Source organism: Akebia trifoliata, chromosome 1 (genome assembly GCF_017979445.1).
Source record: "Akebia trifoliata isolate Shusen 1 chromosome 1, ASM1797944v1, whole genome shotgun sequence".
NCBI lineage: Eukaryota > Viridiplantae > Streptophyta > Magnoliopsida > Ranunculales > Lardizabalaceae > Akebia > Akebia trifoliata.
Window position 1 is genome coordinate 33,052,423 of NC_141375.1, and position 26,293 is coordinate 33,078,715.

Genomic DNA, 26,293 nt, shown 5'->3' on the forward strand with positions numbered 1-26,293 from the left:
AATGGTGAAATTTTGATTTAAATGTTTAAGTTACCAAATCAAAATTTAAAAAATATCAAAATTCCATTGTTAAATCATAAAGAAAAAATAATGTTAACTTAAATTAAGGGGGATAAACACCTAATCTTGCATTTTGCAAAGAGGTAAACCTAATATCACCAATTTTACAAGGGATCTTTCTAAAATGCCCAAAATATATATATATATATATATATATATATATATATATATATATATATATATATATATATATATAAGGGAATGCTAGAAGTTAGCATTGTCCAACACCTTTTTTTTCAATAATACATTTTCTCATTTTGGTTTTCAGTGAATAAGACAGGACATGTTAATCTTTTATACAATAAATACATTTATTATATCATTAATAAATACATTTATTGTCAAAGTATTTATTTCACAAAAAAAAAAAATTATTTAATTGAAAATACTTAAATGATCATAACATTTATATCCTTACCCATTTTATATTTTAGTAAAGAAGACAATGGTATATTAGTTTTTTTCATAATAAATACTTATTTATATAATAAATGTTAAGAGTATTTAATTTTTAGAATTAAATATCTTGTTGCAAGAAATGATTTAGCAATTAATACAAATAAATTTTTTGTGAAAAAGACTAACATACCCCTATTTATTTTTTTGTTAAAAGACAAAATATATAGGGGTATTATTGAAAAAAAAAAAAAAGTGTTGGATAATGCTAACTGGCCCATAAGATCTTGGGCGTTAGCGTTTCCCTTATATGTAGTATATGTATCTAAAAGAATGGCTGATATAGTAATGTTAAATATGGATCAAGGATTTGGATTCTAATAAAGACTTGATTTGATAACTTATCCATTTGATTTTTGGATCAAGCATATCTGACGTGAACTCGCTCTAGTAATGTGTTTATAAAAGATGTATATTTGTATTATATATTTTATTTAGATGTATAATTTATGTTATATTTGCATACTTTTATCAAAGTAATTGGATTATGAACAATCAAAAAATATTGATCGAACTTGGAACAACATGGATTATATAAGATTGGGTGCAAGGCTTAAAAGGACAAATTTAATCAAGTTTAGACGAGCTTACCATTGTATAGATCTTTATGAAATACGCGAAATGTACAAACCCCCGTTGCCTCAACATTTGTGACTATCTGTGTGGACTATGGCCACGCTAAAGATTTTTTTTCATTTTAAGAAATTTTTACTATCTAACACAACAACCAATACGGATGATAGAGATGATCCTAGGGATTTAATGAACAGAAAACCGGTAGATTTTGATCATGAGGAATATTTTACTTATCTTCCCTTCTCAGTTGTCGCTTAGAGATTAGAAAATTCTTCTTAATTTTGCGTAGCGTGGACTAGGCCTATCAATATATTGGATTAGTTTCATAATATGATGACTTTCGATCTAGTAACTTCTAGTATGGATGAAGGATTTGGGTTCCGATAAGAAATTGATTTGTTAGCTTCAATTCAATTTTGGATCCTCTATAATCCGATCTGATATGAAGTCGATTTGATAATATGTTTGAAAATGTATAAAAGATGCATGTTTGTATTATATATTTTATTTAGGCATATAATGTATATTATATTGTGCATACTTCTATCAAAACTAAATTGGATTTCTAACGATCGAAAAATATAGATAAGATTTGGAACAACATGTATTATATCGGATTGGGTCCGAGCTAGGCTTAAAATGATAAAATTCTTTTGAGTTTGGACGTGTTCACCACTTGATAGATCTTCATCAAATACTTGAGCATTTATTTCATGCATTTCGAGTATTTCATGAGATTTATCCAGTGGCAAGTTTGTGACTTTCAAAATTAGTAAGCTACAAGCTTGTTGCTTGCTAATAGATCTTCAAGTGTTGAATTCGTGAAAAAACCCAAAATGAATGTATAATGATAGCAAAATGGACATTCAAATCAAAAGTTATTTTCCAATTAAGATTATCCTTCTCCAATCTTAATCAAAATATAAATTATTAGTCGAGTGTTTGTTTCACGACTATTATACATGCACTCGTTTGACCGTGCCGATGGCACAAGCATCCTCTTTGAGGTGAATAGGGTAAAATTGAAAAAATAATAAAGTTGAAGATATATTATTAAGAAAGGGGGAGAAAAGGAAAGACGATAAGTTATTTAAAGAGATAAAAAATGCAAGATAGTAAATTAGACATATATTAATGAAAAATGAGTAAAAAAAGGAAAGAAAATAATTAGAAATATATTATTAAAATGGTAGAGGAGATAAAAGACAATAAGATTGGATTGGTGAAGATGGAAGATAACAAAGTGGATCCCATTTGGACATTTAAACTCTCACAAATTTTTAGTTAGAGTGGAACCCACAATTATATTTTATTATATAGATGAATATTTATATAGTATGGACCATTTAATTTTAAAAAAGAAGCACATAACTTGTGAGTTTTGAATCTACAAGGACATAGGTACCACGTATGTACATTTCACTCTCAAACATACTAGTAGGATTTATGCACGATTAATTTTCATTATAATTATTTTAAAATTTTATATCATATTTATCATTTAATATAGATTTAAGAAAATCTATATTTCGTAATTAATTTTAAAGAAATTGACTTTCCTATAAAAGATTTTATCTAAAATCATATAAATTCTTATATGGTTGAATGTGTAACTCGTACTCATTTTTTCGATCTACAACTTAAAAGATTACTAATTATTGCTCATTGTTAGGAACATACTTTGAATTTGAAGAAAGACATGCTTTGGCTTTCTCTTTATTCCCTTATCCAATATAATTACATCTGAAAACTAGTTTTCACAATAAGAGCCATTTTATTTGCTTAGTGAAAATTACATATATTTATTGAGAACAAATGGTGGTCATATTAAGCACAAGCAGTAGCCGCAATCTTCATTCCACCATCACAGTGTCCAGGTTTACCACAAAGGAAATAGCTAATTTCCTCAACCAATGCAATATGATCAACTCCACTAGTGTAGGTCTTGGACTCCTTTGACGCCTTGCAACCATCGTAATCATCTTTGCTCACCTCTATCACATTGTGGAACGTCGAATTGTATTTGAATACTGAGATCAAAGAGTATACATGAATTAGAATAAAATCAAATAATAATTATAATAAATATCAAGATATGTGTAAATCTCAATAATTGGATTTCGTGCATGCATTCATGGTTGGGATTGGATTTTATTTCATTAATCATCATCAAAACATGACACTAATAATAAGAGTCGTTATAATATGACTATACCACATGGCACACTCAATCGACTCTCTGGACATGACAAGTTCGGGAACTACTGAGAGATCTATATGCCTTGGGATACACATTTTTATGGGAAACTGTAAATTTGTATCCCGAGATGTACAGATCTACGTTCCTAAACTTGTCTTGTAAGGAGAGTCAATTGAATGTGGGAGAAGGGTATTTTTGTCTCTTAAAGATACAAATTACGTACCAAGTACATCCCCAACCTTAAAATGCTTTCCATTGGTCCAAGAAGTAACACCAAAGCTCCAACCTTTATCGTCCCCAACAACAAATGCGGTTGCCTCAGAAATCTCAAAATGGACACTGAAGCTGAGGAGGAGAAGGAGGACTGTAACAATAGGGACGACTGCACTGCCTCTTACCTGAGAGCCATATCTCTCTAGAAACACTAACAATAAAGAAAAAAAAGAAAAGAAATGAAGAGTAGAGAGTTTATACAAAGATGATGGGAAGCTTCGGCATTTATAGAGAGGCTTTTGAGGTCATTGGTAGGTTTGGTAAAAACATGTAGTAGGTGAGCCTTCAAATCTGTGTAAAAAATCTATAAAATGCAGGCTTGAGATTTTTATTTTTATTTTGGAAAATCCTAATCAGACTTCTTAGGATACTGCATTGGACACTGATGATGTGGCAGTGGATACCAAATCATAGTTGCTTTTCCTCGACTTACATGTGAAAAGAACTACGGTTCTGTGTACACCACCACATCAGTGCAGTGTAGAATACAGTGTCGTACAAAGTCAGTCTAGAACGGCTCAGATTTTATTCCTTTTTAGGAAACTTTTATGGAAAAGAACGAACAATCCGCCCCTGAATCAATTACCAATGGTTCTACAAACGCCGTTAAAGGATATCCATTAGAGGCGATTTTTAAAGACGGCCGCTATAAACTTTTAGCGACGCCACATTTTTGGGTCATTTACTTACAAAAGATTTAAAGAATCTCTATTCAATGGTTGATATAGAAAGATAATCAAAAGATTTCTCGAGATCAATACAAATCAATTTTTAGACATCAAATTCCAAGGAAATATCTCTATTATTTTAACTAAAATTTTTATTAAAAGGAAATAAATCTTCATCGTGGGCGATACTGATTTGATCACACAGATATCAAGGCAACTCGGCTTCATACGCTATTACAAACTTACTAAATTTGGGAGAGAAAAATCTGTCATAGAAATATCTAATTAATATCTCACCACAAATGCCTCTATAAATACCAAAGCTTGGCAAAAAAATATATACATCCTACTTATCTGTATTATTTCTTCTTCATTGTTTCTAATCCGAGAGAGATGGCTCAGGAAAGAGGCAGTGCTATCGTCACTACTGTTACCGTACTCCTTCTCCTACTCAGCTTTAGTGATATTTCTCAAGCAAAAAAGTTCAGGGTTGGGGACAATCTAGGATGGAGGCTCGATTATATTACTCCTTGGACCGCCGGAAAGAAATTTAAGGCTGGAGATGTGCTTGGTACGTAATTTATGGTATTAAAGGACATAAAGGTCCCTCTTTCTTGGATATAATGAGAGAAATATCGAAAAAAGAAAGGGGTAGTTAAATCATTTTAAGTAATTATTTAGTGTTTTATGAAAATGATCGAATATCTTATAAAAAATGAACGGCTGAGGATTCTTTAACTTGTAAACATGGTTTTACATCCTTCCCAAAACTCAGCCTATTCCGAAACTTCTAACCCATAACTAGACAAAACACTTTAACTCTTGAACTAATGCTGCCCTATATATATATATATATATATATATATATATATATATATATGGGTCCCGTTCGCCACCCTTAGTTTTACCACACACTTTAACAAACGCGTTTTATCTTACATGGGTTAGAAGTTTCGGAATGAGCTGATTTTTGGTGAAGATGATCTCTATGGTGAGGAGATCATCCTCACCAAAAATCAGCTCATTCCAAAACTTCTAACCCCATCAAAATTGATTTACAAAAAATGGACGGTCCACGATTTTTCAACGTGTAAACATGGGGCTAAACATTTCGGAATGGGCTGATTTTTGGGGAGGATGATCTTCTAATCATAGAGATCATCCTCACCAAAAATCAGCTCATTCCAAAACTTCTAACCCATGTAGGACAAAAAACGTTTGTTAAAGTGTGTGGTAAAACTTAGGGTGCTGAACATTTCCCTATATATATATATGGGAAATGTTCAGCACCCTAAGCTTTACCCTACACTTTAACAAACGTGTTTTGTCCTACATGGGTTAGAACTTTTGGAATGGGCTGATTTTTGGTGAGGATGATCTCTATGACTAGAAGATTATCCTCACCAAAAATCAGTCCATTCCAAAAAATTTAGTCTCATGTTTACAAGTTGAAAAATCATGGACCGTCCATTTTTTGTAAATCATTTTTGATGGGTTTGAAGTTTTGGAATGAGCTGATTTTTGGTGGGGATGATCTCCTCACCATAGAGATCATCCTCACCAAAAATCAGCCCATTCTAAAACTTATAACTCATTTAGGACAAAACACGTTTGTTAAAGTGTAGGGTAAAGCTAGGGTGGGGAACGGGACCCTATATATATATATATATATATATATAAACGTAAATTCATCCAACTGTTAGTACAATGGAACGACCTACATCAGATAGTCATGTTTGAATTATTATTATTTCTTATATATAAAATTGGATTTATAATCATTTTATATAAATTCATCCAACTTATCTGTGTTTTTTTTTTCTTTTCCTTCTTACGAAGCTGGACTTGAACCCGCGACATCAAATTTGTTTTATGTCAAACCAACTGAGCTTTGGGTCTAAGGCTATAAGCCCAGTTGATATGTGTTCTTATCATCATCATTTGATAATTTTAGCAAATTAATTCATATATTTTATTGGTTCTCAGAATTCAACTACAATGTTGGGGTACACAATGTGGTGCAAGTGAACAAAGATGACTATGACAATTGCAGAGCGCCGAAGGGGGCCAAGACCTACTCCAGTGGACATGACAGAATTGTGTTGAAAAAGGGAACTAGCTATTTCATTTGCGGTTTTCCTGGACACTGTGATTTAGGAATGCAGATTGAGGTTCATGCGTCTTAATATAATGCTTATAAGATAATTTTAATTTAGCAAATAAAATGACTCAAATATATGAGATCTAGCTTTTATATGTTACAATGTTAACAAAGGACTAAAGGGAAACAAAGCTCATGTCTTGCTTCAATGTATCTTCATGACAATGAGTTACAATTAGTAATCTTCTAAGTAACATCTCTCGGACATAAGTTTGATTTACATACAGTTGCAAGGACTTGTATGATTTAAGACAAAATGTTCTCTCAAATATTTATACACTAGAGTTGCTAGAGCATACGACACAAACATCCTCTTTGGTGGTTAAGTGCATAAAAAGGAAAGATAATAAAATTAGAAATGTATTATTAAAAAGATCTCAAGGTTAAAAGGATAAAATATGGAGAAAGTAAAGTTAGAGGAGCATGTATCACTGAAAATCAGAATGGATGAGATGAAAGATAATAAAGTTGAAGAAGTTCAAGAGGAAAGTCAATAATGTGAGATAGTATGAACTACACTCCATTATAATTGGATATGGTGTTTATCCCTTTTATATACATACTAGAGTTTGCTCGTGCCAATGGATCCTCTTTGGGGGGTAAGAATTTGAAAAAATAAAATTGGAGGGATATTATTAAAAATGTTGAGGTTAAGTGGTAAAAATGATAAATAATAATGTGGGTTAAAGAAGAGATATGATAAAGTTAGAGAGAGTGAAGAGGAAAGATAAAAAGTGAAGTGTAGAGGCATTTGTCCACCCACAAAACTTTAGTTGAGGGGACATTTATCCCCAACTCAAAAAATACAAAATTATAGCAATTTAGTTGTGTTTTATTGTTATTATTTTAGGGATCGATAAGTTGCACACCAACCTTAAAAAATAACATTTTTTTTATAACATCTATTTTTACCTACTAATTGCACTTCATCATCAGTAACATTAAGATTTTGGGTTATTCACATTCTCGTAACTTCGTCTTCTTTGCTAATGTAAATTGTAAATATGCTTGTTATATGGCCAAGTATTTCTTATAAAAATGATTGAACCAACAATTATTTATGTGAACATGGTTAAAGAAGAAGTATAAGAACGGGAAAAAAAAAAGTGTAATATTGTTATTTTAGTTTTGAGTGCAATCATCCATATGAAGTGCAAATGGAAGTTTTAAAGTGATGGAGTGCAATTGGTAGTAGGTGGTGTAAAACTGGTCAATCCCTTATCATATATATATTTACACACTCGAGTTTGTCCACGTCTAATTTGGTGCTAAAGGGTAATAAAATTAGAGGGGTATTATTGAAGAAGGAGAGGATGAGAGAAAATACAATAAACTTGAAGGGAGTGATAAGAAAAGATAATAAAATGTGATATTTTAAAATGACTAAGAAAAGAATTTTCTCTAAAATCTATTTTTTTAATTTGTTCGACCTCTTTTTTTTTCCTTTCTTTTTGAACTATTTGCATATTTTAAATGAAATCAATAATTTAGTGCCTACGGAAATCAAATATAGTTCTATGTTAACATCCAATAAACTACCAAAAAACGTACCTCACATGATTTGAAGATAAGAGCATTTAGGTCATTTTATTTATTAATGGAGAAGATCGAGGTCAAAGGGACATGCCATCAATTTTTAAATACAAGTAACTCAAATACTCATCAAAACGCGGAGGGCTATATCTCACTATTGTTGGAAACAAAGAAAGAAATATTTGATATGATGTAATTCTCTTCCCAAATGTCATTTATCTGATTGATTAATTAGTTGTATACATAGTCATCAAGTTGGAGTACGAGTTTAAAATTACAAACAGAAAAGAAACAAGTAATATATATATATATATGAAAAAGAATATATCAATAATGTAAATATAATACATTAGACTTTTATTCTAAGTTTACAATATATTTTTGAGAAAAAATATTATTAAATATCTATGTAACATATTCCACAAATAATTACATATTTTACAATGATAAAAAAGTCTAATCATATATCAATGTATCTTTTGAACAAAATAACACACTAAAAAAAATATTTATATCATAAAATTCTACATTAAACAATGAACCAAAATGCAAACAATCATATAAGGCCATAAAAATTAAAATGTAAAAGTCATGTTTAAAACATTAAAACTTGTTTTTTTGAAAAAAAAAAAATTTGAAGATTTTTTTTATTGTTTTAATTGCAAGAGGTAGGAAACGTGTTTTAAACAAGATTTAAAAAAAAACAAAAAAACAAAAAAAAACGTGGAGTTTTTTGTTACTATAATTGTATATTAGATGATGTTTGGTTAATTTGGCTTGATCGGAGTGAAATGATGGAAATTGCTCATGAAAAACCATAATTAATAATTGAATCATGATTAGGGTTAGCAAGAGAATATCTCAAATTTCAATTCAATCTGATAAGAATTATATACAAAATACAATAAAAACAAATTATGAGATTGGCTAGATATAACATATAGGGACATACATGCATGGTTGCTCCAAAATTAATAATCCGACAAGTTCTCAAATCAATTGGGTCCTCATCGAAATCCAAATCCTTGATTCAAACTCCGAATTGTTGGACCGAAAGGGAATATAGGACTTTTTATCTTATCCGAAAGAGTCATATTATACCTAAGATTAGAAACATTTTTAGAATCTCTATCCAACGGCTGATATAGAAAGATAATTAAAAGATTTCTCGGGATCCCTAGGAATATCCCTCTTATTTTAACTAATTTTTTTCTTAAAAGTAAAGAAATCTTAATCGTGGGCTATATGATTTGACCAGATATCAAGGCTGCATAAGTTATTACAAACTAACCAAATTTGTGAGCGAAAAATCTATTATAGAAATTTTCTGATAATATCTCAACTCAAAAGCCTCTATAAATACCAAAGCTTCACCAAAAAATCAAACAACTCACCCCTCTTATCTATATTATTTCTTCTTCGTTGTTAGTATTTGTAGAAAGATGGCTTGGGAAAGAGGCACCATTGTCGTCTCTACTGTTACAGTGCTCCTTCTCCTCAGCTTCGGTGAGCTTTCGCAAGCAAAAAAGTACGTGGTTGGGGACAATCCAGGATGGAGGCCTGATATCATTACTCCTTGGACCGATGGAAAGAAATTTAAGGCTGGAGATGTGCTTGGTACGTAATTTGTGGTATTAAAGGACATAAAGGTCCCCTCTTTCTTGGATAATAGGAGAGAAAAATAGAAAAAAAGTAAGAGGGTTGTTTATGTCTATGTATATATATAGGGTCAGGTTAAGTGACATATGAGAAAACATACGTAAAAATAATGTAACATTTATAAATTTTCAAAATATGGGTTAGAAATTTCGGATTGAGCTGAATTTTTGTGAGGATGATCTCTATGAAGGGAAGATCATCCGGAAAAAAAATCAGTCAAATCTGAAACTTCTAACCCCATTAAAAGTGATTTAGAATGTGGACCGTCGGTTTTTTGCCAATTTTTGTTAATAATTTGTAAATCACTTTTGATGGATTTAGAAGTTTTTGATTGAGCTGATTTTTTGTGAGGATGATCTTCTCATCATAGTGACCATCCTTGCAAAAAATCAGCTCAATCCAAAACCTCTAACCCATATTTTGAAAAACCATTGTTTTTTCATATGTTTTTACATACGGCCCTTGAACCGCCCCCATATATATATAGATAAAGGGTCCCGTTCCCCATCCTACGCTTTACCAATGTGTTTTGTCCTACATGAGTTAGAAGTTTTGGAATAGGCTGATTTTTAGTAAGGATGATCTCTATGATAAGGAGATCATCCTCACGAAAAATCAGCCCATTTCAAAACTTCTAACCCATGTAGGACAAAACACGTTTGGTAAAGCGTAGGGTAAAGTGTAGGGTGTTGAACATTTCCCATATATATATGGGAGTGGTTCAGCAACCCTAAAGTTTGCCAAATATTGTGCCAAACATTTTTCAAAAGTAATTTACAAAAAAATTGACGGTCCATGATTCTTCAACTAGTAAACATAAAGATCATTATCACAAAAAATCAGTCCATTCCGAAAATTTTAATCTTATTAAAAGTGGTTTACAAAAACATGTACCTACGTCCACGAGCTCAGGGAGCCATTCTATTATAATAAATCTTCCTTTACATGCTCACATCTCCTCTCCCCCCCCCCCCCCCTCTCGCTCCCCCTTCCCCTCCCCCTCCCTCTACAATGGCCTCTGACCCTTTAAATATAAAAAAATCTAAAACCTAGAATAGAAAACCTAATCCTAATTAAATTATAAATTTTCCATTTATCTATATTCAAATTTAGCATTTATCTAAAAGGGAATAATCATCTTAAATTAGGATTTTTCCTAATTAGATAGAATCATCATCAAACGATGCCACATGCCCACCTCGAGATTTTCATTAATCGGTGTGAAATAAACGATCTAGATGAGAGAGAATTTTATCCCTTCACAATAATTTTCGCTAATTCATATATTTTCTTGGTTCTTAGAATTCAACTACGTTGTCGGGTACTATGACGTGGTGATAGTGAACAAAGACGACTATGACAAGTGCACAGTACCGCTAGGGGCCAAGGTATACACCAGTGGACATGATGAATTTGTGTTGCATGAGGGAACTAGCTATTTCATTGACAGTGGTCCTACAAACTGTGATTTTGGAATGAAGATTGAGGTTCATGTGTCTGCTTAATGTAATGATTTGTACTCAGCATTAGATAATTTTAATTTAGCAAATAAAATGACTCCTACATAGGAGAAACCAGCTTTTTATGTAATAAGGGAGTAAAGGGAAACGAAGCACATGTCTTGTTTCAAAGAATCTTCATGACAATGAGTGCTAATTAGTAATCTTTTAAGTAACATCTCTCAAACACGAGTGTGATTTACATATTCAGCTGCAAGGATGCGTATGATTTAAGAGTAAATATTGTTCTCTCAAATATATATACTAGAGTAGTCTTGTATGGCATAGGCATCCTCTTTGAGAATAAAAGAGAAAAGATAATAATGTCGAAGAAGAAGGTCATTAATGTGAGATAGTGGTGGACTTCACTCCATTGTAATTGGATAATATGTTTATCCTCCAAAAAATTGTAACAACAGTAGATCCTATAGTTGTATTTTATTATATATATATATTTAAATACTAGAATTTGTATGTGTGGCACAGGCATCCTTGGTATTAAAGGGGTAAAAGAGAAAAAGGTATAAAGTTGGAGACCCATCGTTGAAAAAAAGAGATAGAGAGAAAATTATATAATAAAATTAGATAGGTATTATTGAAAATGAAAAAAGGGTATGAGAGAAAATACAATAAAATTGAAGACGATGATAAGGAAAGATAATAAAGTGAGGTATTTTAAAAATGATTGAGAAAACATATTTTCTCCAAAATCTATTTTTTAATTTGTTCGACCTCGTCTTTTTCTTTTCGAATTGTTTGCTCATTAGGTGGGAATCAAACTTAGTTCTATGGTATCATCAGATAGACCACCAACAAAGCTATAGTTGGCACCCACTATTGGACCTCATATGATATGAAGATAAGCACATTTAGGTCATTTTATTAGTTAATGGAGAAGATCATGGTTAAAAAGACATGCCATCAGTTTTAAAATATAGGGTAACTCAAATACTCATCAAAACGTGGAGGTCAATTATGTTGGAATTGAAGAAAGGAATATTTGATATCATGTAATTCTCTTCCCAAATGTCATTTATCGCATTGATTAGTTGTTTATTAGACTATGTTTGGTTAATTTGATTTAAAGGCGGTGAAATGATGAAGTAAGAGTTAGCAAAAGAAAATCTCAAATATTCGCACGAGCTATCTTAAATTTAATATAAAATCAAGACCAAATGATTGGGAATAGTACTGCTTGGGACCTCATAATAGCTAGCTTCGCGGTAAGGGCAAGAGGTTGTGGATGAGGTGCAATGCAAATGTTTTAGAAAAGAAAATGTGATATTTTAATTCAATGATATTTTTGGGTTCAGAATGTTAAAACAATTGATAAGAGAATTGCTCAAGATATACACATGCAAATAAGGGATGATACACTTATGCGGGTGATACGATTGCCGGAGTACTCCTACACCATGCTCAAGAGAAACCTTGATATATCATTGCTCATGAAATATTGTTATATAACCCGAGAGGATGTCTCAATGAAAATTTTGGACTGATAAGTGATTAATGCCCATGGGTCGTGAATTTGATACTCAATATGAACATTAATTCCTCTGGGGCCATCGCAAGGGTGCACCCTCACTTACTTGGTACGTGTGATGTACGTCCATTGTCTACAAGGATACCCGGGTTATCAAAAATGAAAGTGAAACATCGTTATATAGTGATGAAGTATAAACTTCCCCACTATGGAATTGTTTATGTGATGAAGTACTTTAATTCCTAGGTGCAAAGGTGGAGGTGGAGGCAAGCAAGACGCTTCAACAAAAAAAAAAAAATTGTGGGAACAATAGAGATGGACTTTATTTTTCACCCTTATTATACATCTTGTAAATTTTAAAAATTCTTGTGGGGCAACCCCTAATTAGGTGATCTGCAACTAATCGATTCTTTTTGAAAAATCTTAGTTGAGTTAGAGTTTTCATAAATAATTAATTGGATACTTTTTGTCTTTTTTCTTTTTGTGAAAATTTTACATAAAATGATTGATTTGTAATAATTTAAATTTTTATGGTCGATATAAAATAATATTTTATAATTATTTATTTATTATTCAATTTATAATAGCAAAAAATACTTATATATCTTTACCCTTGTAATGCGAGTGGTTGGAGTACAGGGTAGTTCAAGACCAAAATTTTCTTTCAAAAATATTCCCATTATAGATTTAAACTTACTAATATTAAAGTCTTTTTATCAAATGAATAAAATCATCTCTATTAAATCATGAATTAATAATCGTCTAATTTTAAAAAAAAAAAAATTGTTAAAATTTTAACTTACATAAAACTTAATTTTTGTAAGAGCAACTCCAACACATATTCCATCCTAATCGCCATCCCCTCACTAACTCTGGTTTTGGAGTATCAAAATCATTTGAAGGGTCTCCAACGTAGTTGCCATCTTCTTATCCATTTGGGATAATCAAATTTTCAATCGTCAAAATGGAGGTCAAGTTTGGATTCTCCATTTTTTTTTTCCAAAAGATTTTATCACCCCAACCTCTATTTTGGACAATCATATTTTGGATTTTTGGGCCTTCAACACAATCGTCATTTTGAATCGGACTAAAATAATATTAAAATATTAATGGATACTTATTTCGTATAATTCTGTTAGAATGCAAATCCCTTAAATATTCACAATGATTATTCATTATGGAATGACTAGTCATTATGAAATATCAATTATGGAATTTTACCTTGAATTGTTCTATAGTCGTGATAATCTGAATGCCCCACGACAAACTCAATCGATTACCTGACCTGATAAGTTCAATAATTGTAGATCTACGCCGCTCGAGAAATACGATACCCTCGAGAAACATTTTTTTATGGGGGATTGCAGCCATGTATCCCGAGGAGAACAGATCTACGGGTCCTGAAATTGCCACGTCAGGATAGTCGATTGATTTTGCCACGTGGGTATTCGTTACCATAATATAGTGAAACCGGTAAATATGTCTTTGACACGTAACTATAGTTGGAACAAATGAAAAGTGGATGGTGTTAAAGACGCCACGTTGCCTGCTACGTTCGCGGCATTTAAGGTTCGAGCAAGAGAGGGAAATTGCAGAGCTGCAAAGGTCCCGAGTCTTTACGAGACAAGACGAGCGACTATGAGAAGGTTTTCTTCTGTTTCGTCTCTCCTCTCTCCAACCTTCATTCGACAAACCCTAACCAACAGATCCTCCAAGTTTCAGAGAAATCAAATTCTCAGCTATTGCGATCGATCTCAATCTACTTCATCGAAGCGTGCAGGTTGAATTTCTTTTCCAGTTTCTCTAATTCGATTTACATTTTTGTTCATTTGAATTGTCGACTTTTTTCTGTTTTTCAAGTGATCGATCGTTGCTATAATCCTGTAATTTTATCAACTGTTTTTAAAAAATATATATTATTTTAGCTGTTACTTTGGTAGAATTATATGTAATTCTGTTTGATTTGTAACATATTTACGTTATTTTTCCTAAATTTAGGCCATGAATTAGCACACATCTAATGGTTTATGTATTCGAATATGGAATTTGGAGCACTGTTTTGATTTGTTATGTTCACTCGGATTTGCTTGTGTAATTGAATTCGCGTTGGAAACGAGTATTTTTTGCTAAGTAGATATTATAGTTCTTCTGTGAGGTAGAAAACATGGAATAAATGTTAACTAAAAGTGAAAATTTGAGAGCTAGATAAGGAGATAACTTGAATGATACGATGCAAGGGAGATTTGGAGGTAAAGAGCACCAGGAGATGCAGCAATGGCTGTGGACAATCAAGTCATCTGAGGACTTTTGTGGAATGACATGGTGGATTCAGTTCGAAATTAAATTTGATGAAGAGTTGGGGTGAATCTTAAGGTTCAAATCTATTGTGGCCGAAATTTATCAGCCTAAATGACTGAATTGGATTTCTCAAATGACTGAATTGGATTTCATCAATGTAATTAGCTATAATTAAATAAAATAAATAAAATGTCATTTCACTATTGTTTATTAACGAATCTCTTGATGCCACCTTAGATAGGCCTGCTGAATCACAAACCATGTTATCTTCTTCCTCTGAAGAACTCCCATGCTGATGGTTCTCCAAATCTGCTGGGTGGTTTTCATATAGAACTATTATCCCTTCTTGAACAGAAGGAAGTTGACTTGCTAAGATGGTTGCGTAAGATTGTCGATCTCTCGAAGAGAAAGAAACCATGATTGAGTTTCAGAAAGCTTCAAAAATCACCCACTCTGCATCAAGAAATCTACCTGTGGAAATTCTTATTTGTACCTTGTGTGCGAATGTTGGTTGTAGTTTGTTCTGGTAATTTAAAACATTCAAATTTATTTTTTCCTAACCCTTACTTCACAATAATAAGCTACTCTAGATTAATATCATGAGAATTCCAGTTAAAATGAACACTAAAAATACAAAATAATATGATAAATTTGGTAAAAAAGAACATTTATAGATAAACATTGACCTATTTTATATGGGGAAAGAGATATTTATGTTGATGAATGTGCTTTAGGCTATTAGTGCCCTAAACTATGCCCATGTTTAAAAACATTGCTCTAGGGACTAAAGTTCTTAAACTGAGTTAACTAGCAAATTCTTGCCTAAGCCATGTTTTAGGTGCTAGGCTTCTCACGAAGAAGCGGTGGGCAAAGCATTGCCTAGGTGAAGTTTTCAATGTATTAGTTCAATTCAGAAAGATACAAAAGGCTTGCAAAAGAGTTGCAAGGTGTTTATATATACATCCATCATATGCTAGAAATTTGAAAGGTGTGTGTTTTTTATATCTAAAGCAATTCAAAATTTGTTTTATACTTCAAAGTTTGAACATAGTGGCCCAATTATTATATCTATGCTAATCTGAAGCTTAGTCATTCTAATAGATGACTTTCGCATGAATCTCTAAAACCATCTCTCGAATCATTTACACCAGATATGGCATATAATCAGTCCTTGAAAAGTGCACCTTTATTGTTGGTTTTATTATATATTTCTATGTTTCATTTAAACAGGTTGTTTTTCCTCACCAAAGATATATCATAAACTCATTTTTCTCTTGATTATGCTTTCAATGCTTTGTTATTTGCTCACATATTATAATTTAGTTAAGTTGTATTTCTTTTATTTTATGTATTGTTGAAATCTCTCTATTCATTACCTTTATAAAATGTCCTAATATTCATAATCAATGCCATAAAAAGATAGTTAAGATTCAACTTCTCATCATCCTTTTGTTTATCACTTTAGAACCAGTATTCAGATTTAGTCGAGGACGTTTGATTTTTTTTCTTTATAGAATTTTCTTGATTCTTATTCATGAGTGTGCTTGACATTCATGTTGTAATTGTTTCCTATAGGACCACTTACTCTTTATAGAAGTTTGGTTGAACAAGGGAAGCTTCAACATGATCCTCACCAAGAAAGGGTGGCTTCTGAGTTGGAAAACCTACTTGGCAGCTTGGAGCAATATGATAGAGATATGGAGGAATATCATGTGTGCTTTGTGACTGAATAATTCACTAAGTATCTTAATTGATTTGTTTTTTTCAAACTTAGAAGACCCGGGCCATGATTTTCTCAAGACTGCACCTTATTTTCCATCCTTCTTGTAGGTTAAATTAGCCAACTGGGAGAAGGATAGAGAGAATGAACGACTCAAACTTTTGACAGAGGAAGCTGAGCGTAGGCAACAGGATGGTGTATGGACGGCAGTAAACAAGCATCGAAAACATCTTGTTGAAAAATGGATTTTGTGGTAGGTCTATGTTCGAGCATTCCTACTTTCCTACAAACATGGTTCAAAGTATCATACCGTTGCCAAGACTATATATAATATTGTACATCAAGAGTAGCCTAGTGCAAAAAACTAATAAGGGGTAAAATCACCTTATGATATGTGATACAAACAATGAAGTCACTCCGCTTGTTTTCTCTGATCTCCAAGCTAACTTTGGTGGATGCCTACAAATTACACTACTATGCCCAAGTTAATTTAGTTTGTCAGAGTTGAGGCTCAAATCAGGTCATCAACTTTCTGAGTTGTGATCAGGTACTTGTGTCACATGGTTTCTCACTCGTTATATTCAAACACTACTAGGAACACTGTCAAAAATTATTATATGAAAATGGTCAAGGCGTTCAAATTGGTATCATGAAACGGGGACCAGCAATACACTCCTTACTCTTATTCCTAGAGTTCTGTTATAGAAGCATGAAGGAGCTGCAGACCTATTGGTTTGGCGGGCATCTCCTATATGATTCTGGTGAACATTCTAGTCTCTATAATGAAGTATCACACTTGATAATGTCCCAGTTTCAAGAAGCCTACGTTAAGGGCAGACAAATCCTTGGTGGTGCTAGTCTTCTATTTGCATGTTAACCAAATATGAAAACATGGATGTTTGAAGTATTTATACATTTGATAAGACAATATCTGCAAATGTAAATTCCAAATGGGTGTTTGTAGTGATCTTGTGTCTTTACTTCTCTTGTTAGCCTTATTTCGTTTGTTGCTTTATTAACAGACAGTGCTGTGACTCAGGAAAAGAACTGAGAATGTAGAACCAGGAGTAGGGAAGTGGGTTTCATACCTTAATCGGGAGAAGAAGTTGGATTCCCGAGTGGGACGCCGTCCAGTTGCTCCTCCAGCCCCAAAAGGACTATATCTGTATGGAAATGTTGGAAGTGGTATATTGTTAATACTTTACCACATGCTTTATACAAATGCTCGTAATTTGATCCATTTCTCATGATCTCACCTACCCCCTCAAAAATTAGATTTTTATTGCCTTTTATTATTCCTTTCTGTCATCGGTCAGACTTTGGAAAGTCGTTTGTAGAAGCCGTTTGCTGTCTTATTTTCAGATGTGTTCCTGGTTCCATTTCAACTGGCTATTATGACCTACTTACACGGATAATTATAATATTTTTACTGTAGGGAAGACAATGCTAATGGATATGTTTTACAGTGCCACCGAAGGTATTGTGAAACACCGTCGAAGGTTTCACTTTCATGAGGTGAGGTTTGTGTGCTTTTGAGCAAAATTCATTTGTTAAATATGAGATATATACTGGTATCATGAATGTATGTCTCTAAGTAAAATATGTGTAGTGTGTAGCAACTAGTGTCCCTGCTCAGTAAGGTTAGTTTTGGAAGTTAAAAGTTAGAAAACTGGACAACTAAAAGATGTTCAAAAACATTTTTACCATTTTTCAGTTATAAATATCTAATAGATCCAAGGGAATCTTATGGAATAAATTTACAAAATTAAGACTTAACTATACCCTTTAATGTTGCCTTAATATTAGTAAAGATTTCTACATGGCATCTGATTGTATATGTGCTAGGTCTACTATATCATGATCATTTATAATATTATTGGAGAAAAGGGTTATGGAATGTCATTCTAGATATCTTCACTTCATGGACGAGAAACTTTTTTTTTCATGTGGAGGGTTAACATGCTGATGTTATTTTACTGAAAACTCGTTTGTTTTAAATTCTCTTCATACCCTGACTTGCACAGAGATTAAATTTCACTATTGTTTCTTTCAGGCCATGCTTGAAATACATGAGAATATGCATAAGATATGGAAGAATCAAGTACAAGAAAAATCTTTTGAATCGGGTATTTCTAGTTGGATTATGAACCTTCCGTTTGATACAAAGGTCAAAGAATGGTTGGCTGCAGAAGAAAGATACAAGCAAGATGTACAGATGAAAAATATTCTTCCTGCAGTAGCAGATAAGTTCCTTGTTGACCAACAATCAGGTCAAAGAGGAGCAAGCATTCTTTGCTTTGATGAGATACAGGTGCAACAAAGATCGAGATATTATTTTTTTATTTTTATTAAAATTATGTTTTCTGCGCAGTGCTAAAGGTATCTGTGCGTGCCCTTGTGCCATCTCAATAATTTCATTAATATTACTCTTCACTACTTTACTTATATTAGTGACTTTAGTGTTGTACTTATAGCTTGTACCATGTTCAGAAATTTGATTTGTCATTTCTGAAATTTTACTGCACACTATAAATTCTTACAGTTCTTAGGTGAATGTAAGATCTGTTTATTTGTCTGTTTGGCATAATGCCTGACCCTTTGAATAGGCAGAAAACATTATAGTGCACCCTCTACTCTTACTCGAAAGCTTCTCATTTTTTGTGTAACCTGCTTCTTTCATAGCCCCATTTGGTTCTGGCAGACATACACTCATTAGCAAAAAGTCTCTGGAAACTTATATTTTAGTATCGTGAAGAATTGAGTGTTCGAATTTGGGGGGATATTCATCACAAGTTCTATCCTATGTGCCAACATGATTCAACCATCCTCCATCTGTGCTTGGGAATGGCACTTGAAGTTTAATGCTCAGCACTGCAGAGTTAAACTATTCAACAATTGTGGAGACTAAGAAAATGATGTACTAATGGAGGAGTAATTTTCCTTTTATTTCAGAAGTATTGAATTTATTGATGAGAAACAGAAAAAGTATGAAGTGCCAAAGGGGATCAAGAATACACGCCCAAGATAGATAAACAAATCCAAAACCTATTCTTTAACTGTTTACAATGATATCCCATTTAAATACAGAATTCTCAAAAAATCGCCCCTTATTATCTCTAGAGTTAGGACCAGTCGTACATCAAGGCCTAAATATCAGTTGTAATATCATTGTCTTTCTATAAAAAAAACTCTTCAATTTCTTTCCGTTTGAAGGTCTCAAATCAACTGCCCCATGGACAGGAAGTCAGGAGTATGCTAGTTATGAAGAGGCAGTTGGTTTGACACATTACCAAAGTAACTTTGAGGTTGTGGGTTCAAGTCTAGCTTACCTATGAAAAAAAAAGGTTCTAGAACTGACCTTGGTAGAGCCCAACACATCCCATGCATGTAAGAAGACGACCAAACTAATGTCATTAAGAGACAATGGGTCGTCTTGTCTTAGGCCTTTGGTACTTTTTTTTTTAAAATGTGCAAGGAAATCATTTACATTATACCTGTGGAAAAAGATGTCATATAAACATAGAACTTGGTCCATTTTCTCCACCTCACCCTGAATCCCATTCTCCCAACATGCATTCAAGAAATTTTCAGTTCACATAGTTGAATGCCCTATCCGTATCACCCCCTCCTTCATTGCTGCAGTTTTTTTTTCTTCTTCCTTTTATTCCTTGGGATGGAGGTTTGAGCTTGTGATACCATTATTAGGTTGCATGAAAACTGCATTGCAATGTTATTGGAGCAGTTACGCTCATGCGTTTAACTTTCAAACCATTTTATGTACGGTATTCCTCTTTGAGAGAGCAAAATGCCAAGGTCAATTTATATATCAGAAGTCGGAATATTAAAATAGGTTTTAATATTTATGGTTGTGCTAATCAACTTTCTACCTTCTTATATGTTGTGAATTATAACATTAGTAAATCTATGGAACACTGGATTATCAACAAAAAAAAAAAAAAAAGAGAAAAATCTAAGGAATGTTGATGCCATCTGGTTTTTGTGGGAGTATATGATTTTCAGAGCAAGATTATCAGCATTGCAATGGGTTATATAACTTAAAATTTCTCACTTCCTATTTCAGACTGTTGATGTATTTGCTATTGTGGCATTATCTGGAATTGTAAGCAGATTGTTGAGTACTGGAACTGTTCTTGTGGCTACTAGTAATAGAGCACCAGAGGAGTTGAATCAGGTACATATCTTTGTCTTCTAAAATCTTCAACATGTCATGTTTTTGTTTTGCTTCTAACCCATTTGTCTCTGGATTATCATAATTTTTCTTAATTAATTACTATCATTGTCAGCTATAGTCTTATTTAACTTGTTTTAGTGTAAGGATTGATTAAGGTGTTAAATAACTGTTTCATAGATTCATTTTTTTTTTCTGTGTTTTTCATAAAAATCCATCTTCTTTGATTATTATTTAGACTTTTGTCCCCTGGATTTCCTTTTTTCATATGTATAAAGAGGGACCAACACAACTTTCATGTTGTCTTAAGATTGATTCATAGCTAAGATGCCAACTAATAACTGTTTTGCACTGAATTCCATCTTGAAATTTTCTTGCAAATGCAGGATGGTATGCAACGCGAGATTTTCCTGAAATTTCTTGCCAAGTTAGGAAAGCATTGTCGGAATGTTTTGGTTGGAAGTGAGATTGATTACCGTCGGCTTGTAGCAAAAAGTACTACAGGCCATGTAGGAACTGAGGTCAAGTGATTTTTCTTTGATACCTTCTTGCATTGATGTGTGTATTCATCAATGTATATATTTCCCTTCCCTGTCTTTTCATTGATGAGTATTTGTTTGTAGGCTCACTACTTCTCGTCTTTAGATGGCCATGCTCTTAAAGAATTTGAGAAGATGTGGTCTGAAGCTACCAACCGATCTGGTGGAAGGATCATATCCAGTGCTATTCCTGTGATGTTTGGAAGGTATGTATTTAAACATACCATGTCGTAAATTTGATGTTCTGCCAGTGTGTTTATCTTCTCGACCTCCTTTTTGTAGCTTTTTCTTTGGTTCTAATAATTTTTTATACTTGTAAAATGCACTTGTTATTCTTTTTCAAAACAGAATCTTGGAGGTTCCTGAAAGCTGTAATGGGGTAGCACGATTCACATTCGATTATCTATGTGGCCGCCCGGTATGTATACCATTATTTTTTTTTTTTTTAATTTTTGCTTGGTGGGTTAGTGGTTAGCATAAGAAGGGGTTCCATAGGTTTGAACCTAAGACCTTGGGAACAACCTCCACAAGATCTTACCACTTAGCTAAGTGGTCCTTGAAATGTATACCATCATATTTCATCTGGTTACTAGTATATAACATCATAGTAATCATCCAGTTACATGTTGTGAACATTTAAAATAAATTTTTGGGGGTTCTGTGATACTTCAGGGTACCTGTGGGCACACTTTTAGGTGGGACCTGGTGATTTTGAAATTTTTTTTTTTTTTATCTCACATGTTGTATTAAAATGCGTGCTCTTTTTTTTTCGTATTTAGATAGATTTTATGACATAAGAGTGGATGAAAAAGTCCTCCTAAGCACCTGTCCATGCAAAAGTATTTGCATGTCTCCAAGTAAACACCTGTTGGTCCCTGAAGTCATTATAAATGATGTATCAATACTACCCTGTATGCCTTTTTGTAAGCATACAAAGATCCAAACCCAATCCAAACTGTGGATCGGGTCAGATCCTATTCAAATCTGGTTGGATGACACCAAATTGACCAAAACCTATTTAGTCTAAAATGGTGAATGGTCTTTTGCTTATGCACATCTTTGTGTTGGTGTGAGGTACTAAATGTGGATTCGGTGTCTATTTCAGTTAGCTTCAAAATAAAAAAACTGGAAATTTATACAATTTTCATGGAAATGATGTGAAAATATTAACGAAATTTTATGAAACTGTGAGAAATGATGAAACATATACTAAAACAGACTTGAAAGTCATCAAAATAGAACCAAAGGGTGGTCGTAGATCAGATAGAGAGATGCCGTTCTTTTGTGCCCTAGCGTAGAGCTCCTGTTACTCGAGTCACGGAACCCGAGGGTCAATGTAATATGAGGGTGGGCTGGCTTAAAAGAAGCCCCCAATTGCTGTAGGAGTTGCTACCGACCAACAGTCATTAACCTTCAAAGTAGAAGTAGGTTCACATTAATGAATACTTTCCGATCAATTTTTGCAGTTGAGTAGTCTCACGTGACTGTTGTTTGTTACTACCTTTATCACCAACATAATGTTTTTCTTCTTGTTATTTTTTTTCCTTTATTGGGACCAAATTGAAACAATTTTAGCTGGATTTTACCATGCTATAACATTTCCTCCTTCATCTGAGCATTCAATCCCATCATGTATCAGTCCTTGTTTTCTTCTGTTCAAAGATGTTGGTTACCATGTCTTAAAGAACTCTCAAGTAATATTAGGAACAAGGACTGGCCCAGATCACTCGGTTGTTTATTGAGTGCAGTTGAATATATTAGTTTGTTTGCCCTATTAGAAAGATTTGGTCTTATGTTCTACATATAACACGCTATAATACTTCTATTTATTGTGTCTACTACTTACGTGCTCATCTTAATGTTCTTCAGCTTGGTGCAGCAGATTATATTGCGATAGCAAGAAACTATCACACTGTCTTTATATCAGACATTCCTGTGATGAGTAGGCGTATTAGTGACAAGGTGCTCTATTCATTTGTAGCGTCAGTCCTGTTTCCAAGCCTGCAATTAGTCCCATTACTGATTCTAAAATGAAATTACCATTCGGAATATATTTTCCTTTTAGAAATTATAAGATCTGCCTGAGGTGGACTGAACTTCATCCATCTGAAATAGGCTCATGGTGCACCATGGTTGGCTCTCAAGATATTCACATGCACGTAGATTGTTGTGTCCACAATGCTGGACCAACATCTTTTCGATGCCGAGCCTGAGATCCAATAACTGTCTTCCATCTGGGAACCTGGTTTGAATGGTGCACAACCATATTAGGGAAATAAACCATTGGCACAGAAGCTGGGATCCACAAAGAGATAAATGGTCGACGTGCCTCAGATGGATGGAATTTAATCTGCCTCAGGCGGATCTTATATTTCTCTTTTTTAAATTTCCTTTCCCCCTTCTGTTTATATCCTATAGTCTTGAAGTCCTTCAAATCCATTTGATCAATTAATATCGAATCCATCTGATCAATTACTTTTTGTGTTTGTATTTGAAGTCTTTTTTATATTATTCATATCAATGTCTTTTCTCTCTTCAGGCACGAAGATTCATCACCCTTATCGACGAGTTATACAATCATCACTGTTGCCTTTGCTGTACAGCAGCGGCTTCTATTGATGATCTATTTCAGGGAACAGATGAGGGAACACTGTTTGATCTGGAAAGGTAAGTGCTCTTGATTTTATTTTCAATTTTGATTGAACCTTTGTTGTTCAGGCCCCATAATATTAGGGCTTTTGACACCTCCTGAAACATGCTAAAGTAGGGTGTGCCCATGCTTCTGTTTTCTTTTTTTGGCAATACCTCATATTTCAAGCAGTTGCTAAGTTTTAATCGTGAGACAAGTTTGCCTCCTTTTCCAGAATTTTATTTGTGAGAACTTTAAAGGAAAACTTAATGCATTTTCATTGAAAATACTTTCTTGGTTCTCTAATAGAGACTCATGCCTAATTTCTCGAACCAGCAGTTTATTAACTATCTGAAACCAAATCTTGTATATTCCAGCCATGTCTCTCATGGCCTTTGACATATTAAGTCATCACCGTTATGAACATTATCGAAGCCTTCTCCCAAGGATTTTGGTTTGGTAAATGGATCCTGATATTCCTTTCAGTTCTGTCCATTCCAAAGACGTGTCTTCTATTATTGATCTCTTGCCAGCCCCAATACTCTTTTTCTTTTTCTTTTTTTAAATCTCTTGTCGAGACTCTCATCTTCACTTTTAAAGTAACGAACTAAAATCAAATTCCGCATCTTGATGGAACCTTATTCCATTATACTCTGTTGTCCAAACTAAATAACCAGAGATCTGCTTCTAGTCTCACATCTATAGTTTCTGGTTTAGTATTTTGCACAGGGAAAGACCAGCTCCTAAAACAAATCTAGTCCATTTGTAGCTTCTAAGTAGTTGCAATCATTGGAGTGTAATGTTGAAATCATGATTACAGTTTGGTATTTGAGTTTGCAATTTCTGCTTACGACATATTAAACAGAACAGATCTTGATGTGACACAACAATTTGCAACCACAGAAGAGACAATGACAATAAAAGGTATAACATACCTGCAGACTGGGTGACCAACAACTAAAAGTGATGACTTAAGTCAATAGAGGGAGCACCATCACACCGTGGATGGTCACTGAGCCTGTCGTGCCCTCAAAAAGGAGGGAGGGTTTAACATTGTGGTCTGTCAAGTTTCTAGTATTTAATCATTCTTTTCTCTATTAGATGTTCTGAACTTTCACTTACTATGATCTAAGTAGAATTTATTGAATAGCTTCCTTGAGAAACATGATGTTCACAGAAGTAGTGAAGGAAAATTGACAACAATGATTTTAGATAAACTCCGAAGAATATTACCATCTCCGCATTTGTTTTTCAATGCATAGAAGCTTGTACCAGCTTTTTATTTCTTGGTAATGGTGAGTTTGCCCTTTTTTTCTTTTCCAGTTTCCAATTTGAATCCGAGACGGAAGGAGGAAAACTTCGTCGAGATGTTTTAGCACAAGGCAGTGTCAGTTCAAGTGGTGCACCATCTGGCATTGTGTCCCTATTGTCCGGTCAAGAGGAAATGTTTGCCTTCCGCCGTGCAGTAAGTAACCTAATAGATGCCATCATGTCGTTTTTTTGTGTTCTTGTTTATTTTTTATTTCTAGAGGCATGAAAAAATAAAAATAAAAAAACATAATCATTACCTAAGACGTCTTGAAACATTCAGAATTTTTCTATAGATTGCCGAACCATTTAATGACATTCTGAAACATTCAACTAAACCATTACTTTAGTGATAAATATGGTTAAATTTTTATGTTATAAAATTAATCTTACAACAATTTACGATTAAATAAAGCTGTTGTGGGATTGATTTTCTGGTGGTTGTGTAGGTTTCGCGCTTGATTGAAATGCAGACACCTTGGTACTTGGATGGTATTTCTTTTCTTCATCCCTATTTCCAAAGGCAGCAACAAGTAGTGAGTGATCATGCAAGAATCTCACAACCTCGACCATCATCTGGACAAGAGATTTTATCGTAGTTTCCATCCATTCCCTCCCAATATATTTATATTTAAGTTAATCCATCTTACGTATGCCATTGCTATTACCCAAACTTGAAAACATTTGGCTTTGGAATAAAACTGAAAATTGGACTTGGAAGAGTTTGCACAATGATAGAAATTAGTTAGTGAGAGACTAGAGTACTATCCTCGATCAAGACATTGATTTTTCTTTTTTCACCCTAAAAAGTGAATCTTCCTGCAATCATCCATCACCCAGACCCAGGCTAAAAATGTTATTTACCTTCTTTTTGTGTTTTGGGTTATAGATTGAAAACAGGTAGTTCTGGTCATTTTCTGTAGATCATCGTTAGAAAGAACGGGAATATAAATTTATTTCTCCCCCCTTCCCTATCATGCTCGAGCCAAAATATAATTTTGTGGGTAAATGGTAAAAATGTCACCATATTTTAGGATTA

At 33.3% G+C, this 26,293-nt stretch overlaps 3 protein-coding genes and 1 pseudogene across 5 annotated transcripts; 3 read left to right on the forward strand and 1 right to left on the reverse strand.

Annotated features, from left to right (window-relative positions):
* Window positions 1-2,784: 2,784 nt before the first annotated feature.
* On the reverse strand, window positions 2,785-4,036 carry LOC147411900 (basic blue protein pseudogene; annotated as a pseudogene).
* A 564-nt stretch (window positions 4,037-4,600) lies between these two features.
* Window positions 4,601-6,531, forward strand: LOC147411901 (basic blue protein-like). Its single transcript, XM_086456939.1, has 2 exons — window positions 4,601-4,804; window positions 6,220-6,531. The coding sequence occupies exons 1-2, from the start codon at window positions 4,627-4,629 to the stop codon at window positions 6,417-6,419; spliced, it is 378 nt and encodes a 125-aa protein (XP_086313065.1). The 5' UTR covers window positions 4,601-4,626; the 3' UTR covers window positions 6,420-6,531.
* Window positions 6,532-9,340: 2,809 nt separating this feature from the next.
* Window positions 9,341-11,249, forward strand: LOC147411902 (basic blue protein-like). Its single transcript, XM_086457042.1, has 2 exons — window positions 9,341-9,544; window positions 10,889-11,249. The coding sequence occupies exons 1-2, from the start codon at window positions 9,370-9,372 to the stop codon at window positions 11,089-11,091; spliced, it is 378 nt and encodes a 125-aa protein (XP_086313168.1). The 5' UTR covers window positions 9,341-9,369; the 3' UTR covers window positions 11,092-11,249.
* A 2,878-nt stretch (window positions 11,250-14,127) lies between these two features.
* LOC147411903 (AFG1-like ATPase family protein) lies at window positions 14,128-25,974 on the forward strand. Of its 3 annotated transcripts, none has more exons than XM_086453567.1 (14): window positions 14,129-14,351; window positions 16,445-16,581; window positions 16,700-16,842; window positions 17,629-17,774; window positions 18,025-18,104; window positions 18,643-18,900; window positions 20,671-20,781; window positions 21,165-21,299; window positions 21,402-21,523; window positions 21,666-21,735; window positions 23,187-23,279; window positions 23,857-23,984; window positions 25,270-25,411; window positions 25,704-25,974. In XM_086453567.1, exons 1-14 carry the CDS (start codon window positions 14,210-14,212, stop codon window positions 25,851-25,853), a joined length of 1,857 nt encoding a protein of 618 aa, XP_086309693.1. In that variant the 5' UTR covers window positions 14,129-14,209; the 3' UTR covers window positions 25,854-25,974. The 3 variants fall into 3 exon arrangements, with proteins under 3 accessions (XP_086309708.1, XP_086309693.1, XP_086309701.1); XM_086453575.1 differs by having other exon boundaries at window positions 14,130-14,351; window positions 21,165-21,287; XM_086453582.1 differs by lacking the exon at window positions 23,187-23,279 and having other exon boundaries at window positions 14,128-14,351.
* The last annotated feature ends 319 nt before the right edge of the window (window positions 25,975-26,293 follow it).

Bases quoted from the DNA above. Each gene is read 5' to 3' on its own strand.
- LOC147411901 (XM_086456939.1), top strand. From the start codon at position 4,627: ATGGCTCAGGAAAGAGGCAGTGCTATCGTCACTACTGTTACCGTACTC. The intron at 4,805-6,219 runs GTACGTAATTTA...ATTGGTTCTCAG, and splicing joins TAAGGCTGGAGATGTGCTTG to AATTCAACTACAATGTTGGG.
- LOC147411902 (XM_086457042.1), top strand. From the start codon at position 9,370: ATGGCTTGGGAAAGAGGCACCATTGTCGTCTCTACTGTTACAGTGCTC. The intron at 9,545-10,888 runs GTACGTAATTTG...CTTGGTTCTTAG, and splicing joins TAAGGCTGGAGATGTGCTTG to AATTCAACTACGTTGTCGGG.
- LOC147411903 (XM_086453567.1), top strand. From the start codon at position 14,210: ATGAGAAGGTTTTCTTCTGTTTCGTCTCTCCTCTCTCCAACCTTCATT. The intron at 20,782-21,164 runs GTACATATCTTT...TTGCAAATGCAG, and splicing joins CACCAGAGGAGTTGAATCAG to GATGGTATGCAACGCGAGAT. The intron at 23,280-23,856 runs GTGCTCTATTCA...TTCTCTCTTCAG, and splicing joins GTAGGCGTATTAGTGACAAG to GCACGAAGATTCATCACCCT.